Raw genomic sequence first — 7,877 nt, 5'->3', positions numbered from 1 at the left:
AAAATGAATGGTGGAAAAACGATTGGAAAATCGTTTTCCCCCCATTAATTGTTTCCCATGGGCGATTTTAGAAACTTAAAATAAGGTCTGTGTCTATTAGATTTTCTGGGCCGGACCTCGGGCTAGAAGGTCGAGGGTTCGTGACCTGCTCCCTACCAGTTTCATCGCAGTATTATGACTCCTACTGTGGTACTCTATATGATGACCAGTAGCGAAAGCGATTCAGCTAATTGGGCAGATTTGTTGCCACTCAATACCTTATTGCGGGGCTGATTGGGCTGTACGACACCTGTTCAAATGTCTACTGCGCCGGTGTATTGAGCTGCTTGTAATCACGGTGTCGCCAACCGTAGCTAACGTGGCCTTTTCCCCTCCACTGTGGGGCTCTATTGAGTAAATGTTGGAAAAATATATTGGTTATTTTCTAAATATAGCAATGCGAATGCAAAGAGGACTCAGACCACAAACATGTTGAAGTGAAGTGGTAAGAGAGCTGAGCATATAAAGGCAAGGGAAGTGTGAATAGACAGGGAACATATGTTGCATTTTTACCCCAGAGTTAACTTTAAAGAGGACTGAATGTGAAAACACCCTTAAAGTCATCATTGGCCTCATGGGGACATTCCCGAGTGGTTTACTTCCTCTCCGGCAACTGAGTTAGAAAGGACGCCTGTATCTTTGTAGTGACTGGGTATATTAATACATCATCAAAAGTGTAATTAATAATTTCACCATGCTCAAAGGGATATTCAATATCTGTTTTTTTTTTTTTACCAATCGGTGTTCTTCGTTGCGAGGCATTGGAAAACCTACCTGGTCTTTGGTTTAATCTTTATTTGAAAAATGCTATATTGTCCAACTTCCAATCACCCCCAGCCATACTCACTAACTTTAGAATGTGGAGTAATAAGTAGGAATCTGTTTTTCACATTTAAAAGCGATTGCTTTTGATTAAAAAAAAACGCTTCATCTGCCTTCCCAATGAGAAGGAATTAGAACATTCCGAGATATAGTTTATGGAAAAGAGAAGTTGCATTGCTGCTTGGTTGACAACATGACCCGAGCAGGGTGCATCTCCCTCTCCGGTTTCAGCTCGGTCACGTGACGGATCATTGCCCGGTTCAACCGGGTGCCAGTTTAAATAAAACCCTAAATGAGTTTGGCTAGCCAGGCAAATCTTTTTCCCTCTCTTAAACACTAATATATTTTGATCAAAAAAATATCAATGATCAGTTCATGGCAACGTTTTCTTTTGAGATTGTAGACTAATATTGCTTGTAAACATATACGCAAGCTGCGCGCAGACTATGAGCGTCTTCATGTTGCTATGGAAACGCCACCACGTGGTCTCGTCGTCGGCTGTGATTGGACCGCACAACTGAGAGCGTCTTCACATTGCGATGGAAACGTCACCACGTGGTCTCGTCGTCGGCTGTGATTGGACCGCGCAACTGAGAGCGTCTTCACATTGCGATGGAAACGCCACCACGTGGTCTCGTCGTTGACTGTGATTGGACCGCGCGACTGAGAGCGGTTCGGACGTCGATTGATATTTGTGTAAATCTGAAACAGCTGAGTTTTACACAGCAACATCTGAAACAGCTGAGTTTTACACAGTAACATCAGAAACAGCTGAGTTTTACACAGTAACATCTGAAACAGCTGAGTTTTACACATCAACATTTGAAACAGCTGAGTTTTACACATCAACAGCTGAGTTTTACACAGCAGCAGCTGATCAGTGCGTTCATCCGAATGAGACAAACCTGCATGCACAGGCCAATATAAACCGCTGGGAGGTAGTTAGTCATACCACGACAAAATCATTTTGTCTTCTCTAGTTTGTGCATCATCTGCTGTGTAACACGCAACTAAGGTTTGTGGCATTTATATATATATATATATAAAATACAAAAATATCAATTGAAACTCTTCAATTGCAAGCTACCTTAAAGCCAAACATTTGAAGCGTTGGCTAACGAGTTGTTATAAAAAATATATAAAAAATAAAGTGTGTGTGTGCACGAGTTGCAACACACACTGTTTGTTTATTTTTTATATATATATTTTTTAAAACTTTGTTTTGGTTGAATTTGCGATAATAGTTTAGTTAACAAGCCAGCTGAAGTTTTTATTTGTGTAATAATTCAAGGCGACCTGCGAACGGTAGTCATGGCAGCCAGTTTATACAGATCCACTAGGTACATTTAGGTCTGTTTTTACCCTCCTGATCTATAATACCCTCTACTTATAGTTGTTTTTTAACTTTTTATTTTTATTTTATAAAGATGAACTTCAGCTCTGTTGCCCGTCTTAGTAGCCAAGAAAATGTTCTGGCCTCAAACAGGATGGATTCGTCCCGTATGGACCGGGCTAAACAGAGGACTATACTCGGCGTTTTAACAGAAAACGAACAACACAGTCGATCTTTTGGTCAGGTGAGGTAGTTTTTGAGTTTTTAATTTATTTATTTCTGCGTCAAGTCTCTTCATATTGGCTAATCACCGTTTTGTTATTTTTTTTTTTTTTTAGGGAGTTATTTTTTCCAAACGTGGCTCTATTTTGGACAATTCCCACACCAATCTCCTGGGTTGTCCCTCAAGCTCTAGCGCTGACATCTATGTGGATGAGCCATGTGAGGTCGTCATCCCAGCCTCTGGTGAACTAGTGGCTGCAGAGCCTCTGGTGGTGGATGAGGAAACCGCTGCTATGCAACATAGAGATTTGCGTCTCTTCCTGGACCTGAGCTCAGGTGAGGTCGGCCTTTGGTGCCCTTACACACCAAGGGTGCCATGATACATCACCATGTCAACTTTCACTTCACGTTCACAGCACCGACTCATTTAATAGTAAACCTTTGTTTTTGCAGGGTCATGCATGGACACCTCTATGCAGTCGCTGCCAGATAGCGAGGCTGTCACCACTCAGAATGCCATGTGTCTGGCAGAATATTCTGAGGACATCCACAAACACTTACGCAAGAGTGAAGTGCGCACTCGTTCAAGCAATACGGCAACTTTTTAAAATGTCTTCTATGCTTCTGACTTAAAGGCATCTGTTAAATGAAATGCACAGTTCACCCCCCCCAAAATACCTGGATCAGGCACAGCAGCCATTGTGGCTTCACACGCCAGCACTTTAGTTGTAGCTTGGCTGGCTTTTTGTATACATTTACCCTGCTGTTAACCTCACACCAGCTACATATAAATGTTCTTTAGATTTGCCTGTTTTTTAAAAATTGCTCTAACTGAAGGTGGTTAAGTCTCTTTCTAACCCTCTGTTCCAGATTAAGTGCCATCCGAAGTCTGGCTACATGCGGAAGCAGCCGGATATCACCAACTGCATGCGTGTCATCCTGGTGGACTGGCTGGTGGAGGTCGGCCAGGAGTACAAGCTGTGTGGGGAGACTATCTACCTGGCTGTCAACTACATGGACCGCTTCCTCTCCTGCATGTCTGTACTCCGGGGCAAGCTGCAGCTGGTGGGCACCGCTGCACTGCTGCTGGCTGCGTAAGTCACCTTACAAATTCAGTAGAATTTTTATAAACTAACTCTTTTATCTGTTTACAATACTCGTCGCAGGACTACGCCAGAACTAGTAATCTGTAGGAAAGGTGGTTCACTTTCAGCTGCGGTAAATGGGCTTTTTTAGTGTTAACCCTTTTCTCTGGTAGTAAATACGAGGAGATCTACCCTCCGGAGGTGGATGACTTTGTGTACATCACAGATGACACTTACACCAAGAAGCAGCTGCTTCGTATGGAACACTTCCTGCTGAAGGTGTTGGCCTTCGACATGACCGCCCCAACCACACACCAGTTCCTCCGCCATTTCCTCACCGTCCAAGCAGTTTGCTTCAAGACGGAGAGCCTTGCCCTGGTACTTACAGAGAACTGGATACTCATGTCTGACTGCTTGATAGCTGTGCCATGTTTTTGAAATGTGCCTTTAGGCTAGCAGCATGGTATCAGGGTACATGACTCAGTACTCTGACCCAAGTGTAATCGTTTAGTCACTCTTGTAAGAATGTATTCTCACCTGGTTAAATAAAACCCAATGAGTTAACCCTGTAGGGAGACCCAAGTCCTCGGGGTCCTGATTGGTGAAACACTTTCGCCCTAGAACACACTTGACTCAAATCAACTAATCATGATCTTCAGTTAAAAAAATGCAATTTGTTTATCAGGTGTGTTTGCTGGGGGAGATTGACACCAATCAGGTCCCTGAGAACTGGAATTGCCCAGGCCTGATGTGTAGTGTATTTCACCCCAGTTGACTAAATGGCTTATCAACATTATTAATTTAATGTGCAGGAGTGTTTTGTTGTTAATGTCACCTTACTCTCAGTATGTGGCAGAGCTGAGCATGCTGGAAGTGGATCCATTCCTGCACTACTTCCCCTCTATGGTGGCAGCTGCTGCTTTCTGTCTGGCCAACTACACCCTCAACAAGTCCCTCTGGGTAAGACATTCCTGTCTGCTGTATGCCGACTGTTGCATCATCACTCTGGGGTAAGACAAGCCTGTCTGCTGTACTCTGATGGCCATTGGTCTTATGCTGACTGTTGCATCATCCCTCTGGGGTAACCCCCCCCCACCCACACCTAGAACTAGTGCCTGTTCTGACCTTAAATCGAGAATACCAACTCGTATATGCATTTTATCCTGGTGTGGTAATCACATTCCTGATATCAGTAATCTCCCTTTTAGACATTGTTCTCATAAGTAGACTCATCAAAAAAAAACATCCTCCCTGTCAACTGTTTTATTTTCAGCAGACTTAATGTGTAAATTTGTATGAATGCAATGAGATTTGACAACTGAGACATGAACTGAACAAGTTTCACAGACATGTAAATAACAAATGGAATGATGTGTACCTGAAGAAAGGGGGGGTCAAAAGTCAGTCAGTATCTGGTGTGGCCACCAGCTGCATTAAGTACTGCAGTGCATCTCCTCATGGACTGCACCAGATTTGCCCGTTCTTGCTGTGAGATGTTACCCCTCTCTTCCAACAAGTCACCTGTATGTTGCCGGACATTTCTGGGGGGGAATGGCCCTAGCCCTCACCCTCCGATCCAACAGGTCCCAGACGTGCTCAATGGGATTGAGATCTGGGCTCTTCGCTGGCCATGGCAGAACACTGACATTCCTGTCTTTCAGGAAGTCATGCACAGAATGAGCAGTGTGGCATTGCGGGTCATGTCAGAATGAGCCTGCAGGAAGGGTACCACATGGAGGAAATCTTCCCTGTAACAGTGTTGAGATTGCCTGCAATGACGACAAGCTCAGTCCGACGACTCTGTGACACACCGCCCCAGACCATGATGGACCGCCACCTCCAAATCGATCGATCCCTCTCCAGAGTACAGGCCTCGGTGTAACGCTCATTCCTTTGACGATAAACACGAATCCAACCATCACCCCTGGTGAAACAAAACCGCGACTCGTCAGTGAAGAGCACTTTTTGCCAGTCCTGCCTGGACCAGTGACAGTGGGTTTGTGCCCATAGGCACCGTTGTAAGGCAGGTCCTCACCAGCAACAACAGGTCTACAAGCCCTCTGTCCACAATAGGCTGGACTGTCTGAGCACTGATGGAGGGATTGTGCGTTCCTGGTGTAACTCGGGCAGTTGTTGCCATCCTGTACCTGTCTCGCAGTTGTGGTGATCGGATGGACCAATCCTGTGCAGGTGTTACACGTGGTCTGCCACTGCGAGGACGATCGTCTGTCCATCCTGTCTCCCTGTAGCGCTGTCTTAGGCGTCTCACAGTACGGACATGGCAATTTATTGCCCTGGCCTCATCTGCAGTCCTCATGCCTCCTTGCAGCATGCCTAAGGCACGTTCACACAGGGACCCTGGGGTGAGCAGGGACCCTGGCGATCTTTCTTTTGGTGTTTTTCAGAGTCAGTAGAAAGGCCTCATTAGTGTCGTAAGTATTCATAACTGTGACCTTAATTGCCTATCACTAAGCTGTTAGTGTCTTAACGACCAGGTGGATGTTCATTAATTGCTTATGGTTCATTGAACAATATTGGGAAACTGTTTAAACCCTTTACAAGGAAGATCTGTGAAGTTACTTGATTTTTATATATTATCTTTAAAGACCGGGTCCTGAAAGGGATGTTTCTTTTTTTTGAGTTTAGAAAGTTCTACACCAGGTGGGTGCAGTGACATGTTTGACAGTGTCAGTCCTAGTATGGCACGCAGGAGCAAGATAGGGTGGAGTTCCTTGCTCAAGGGCACATCGGCATATTTTTCACTTTGTCGGCTCGGGTATTTGCAAAGCGTCCTTTCGGTTAATGCCCATTACTCTAACTGCTAGGCTACCTGATTCCCTAGTTAGACTGGTTTGACTCGCTTAACTCACCGTGTGGCATCTGTTTTTCCAGCCTGACGCCCTGTACACCTTCACTGGCTACACCCTGGCAGAGATTGTACCCTGCCTCAAGGACCTCCACAAGATGTACCTCAGTGCCTACAGTCGCCCCCAACAGGCCATCAGGGAGAAGTACAAGTGCTCAAAGTGAGTTGGTAATCTGTACTATTTTTATTTTATTTTTTACTTTAATTCCTTAAACCTAACCATGGTGTCTAACCTTTAACCATGTCTGTCTTTAGCCACAGCAATACTCCTGGGTTGTGTTCACTACCTGAACCTGTCCAATAACACCTGTTGCCAAACTTTTAGGTTATTTTTTATACTACCATGAACATCTGCTATTGGCTCTCCTCTCTGCAGGTTTGGCAACGTGTCTATGCTAAGTCCTCCTGGGGATCTGCCTTTTTACTGAAGTGGCTGGGAAATGACTGACAACACAGCTCTTAGCTCCCTCAGTAGATGCCTACTGGATAACTTATTGGTATTGCTTTTAATCTTTTTAAATGAATTTATCTTATTAACACTTTGTTCTAGCTAGCTATTTGTGTAGGTAGCTATCAAGTAAACGCAATGATAATAGTAACTTGTTGACTTAACTCTAGAATGCCTACTTCAAGTGTTTTAGTACTAGTCTGTAAGCTCAGGACTTAACCAATACCTTTTTTAATCTTTTTTTTTTCAAAACGGGTGGTTGAATCTTTGTTTTTACTGTACGAAGTCATTTTTGCTTTTGGTCACTGCCACACAATCATGGACCTCTGGCTGCATCTTGTATGTTGCATCATGTGATTAAAGGAAACAAGTTGCCTATAGTTTGGCCTCTGCATTGCATTACTCCGCTTCTCAGTCCTCAGCCTTGACACGGGGAGCTTTCATGCTTTCCTTCTATCAGTTTGGTCATGGCTGTGGGCTCTCCACTGCTCTGGGGATTTGGCTGTATTACATTTAGCTACATTCATAATTGGTAAGAGAAGAACATAAAATGAACCTTCCTACACTGCAATATTGAACGTGTCCCAGTGGAGCATAGTAATGGTTTCACAGCATCCTCACTTGTCTGCCATACTGTCACTGTCCCCATATAGATGGCTGCAGCTCACTACAGTAAAAGCCGTAACCCAGCGGGCCAATGGGGTAATTGTTCCAACAGTCTTCCCACAGGGGATTTTGCCCCTTAATGGCTGTTTTCATGTAGACTTGCGCTGACTGAGCTCTCGGACAAGAGGACTAATCATTATTTGCCTATATTTAACCCCCATCTAATGTGGCTCAGAACTACAGATGCCATGACTGCAGACTCAAGTCAATGGACTATTGATGACCTGTTACCTAAATTTGAACACTTCTGAACTGTAGCGCTTTTTTTTGGACAATTCCTGTTAGTAGATTTGTAGTCTAGCATGATGTCTAATTTGACGCTAAGCAAATTTGACTATACATAGCTCAGACTACGTTAAAACACCTTGTCTGGAAAATATTTACGTGGTTATCAAC

At 44.2% G+C, this 7,877-nt stretch overlaps 1 protein-coding gene across 1 annotated transcript; it reads left to right on the top strand.

Annotated features, from left to right (window-relative positions):
- The first annotated feature begins 1,731 nt into the window (after nt 1-1,731).
- ccna1 (cyclin A1) lies at nt 1,732-7,195 on the top strand. The gene is made up of 9 exons (XM_046317814.1): nt 1,732-1,876; nt 2,289-2,438; nt 2,533-2,752; nt 2,870-2,988; nt 3,287-3,510; nt 3,675-3,879; nt 4,348-4,461; nt 6,394-6,527; nt 6,744-7,195. Exons 2-9 carry the CDS (start codon nt 2,289-2,291, stop codon nt 6,793-6,795), a joined length of 1,218 nt encoding a protein of 405 aa, XP_046173770.1. The 5' UTR covers nt 1,732-1,876; the 3' UTR covers nt 6,796-7,195.
- Nucleotides 7,196-7,877: the final 682 nt, after the last annotated feature.

Source organism: Oncorhynchus gorbuscha, linkage group LG20, assembly GCF_021184085.1.
Source record: "Oncorhynchus gorbuscha isolate QuinsamMale2020 ecotype Even-year linkage group LG20, OgorEven_v1.0, whole genome shotgun sequence".
Taxonomy (NCBI): Eukaryota; Metazoa; Chordata; class Actinopteri; order Salmoniformes; family Salmonidae; genus Oncorhynchus; species Oncorhynchus gorbuscha.
The sequence above is the reverse complement of the archived record's forward strand: the minus strand, read 5'-3'. Positions and strand labels throughout refer to the sequence as shown.

Bases quoted from the DNA above. Each gene is read 5' to 3' on its own strand.
- ccna1 (XM_046317814.1), top strand. From the start codon at position 2,289: ATGAACTTCAGCTCTGTTGCCCGTCTTAGTAGCCAAGAAAATGTTCTG. The intron at 2,439-2,532 runs GTGAGGTAGTTT...TTTTTTTTTTAG, and splicing joins ACAGTCGATCTTTTGGTCAG to GGAGTTATTTTTTCCAAACG. The intron at 2,989-3,286 runs GTGCGCACTCGT...CCTCTGTTCCAG, and splicing joins AACACTTACGCAAGAGTGAA to ATTAAGTGCCATCCGAAGTC.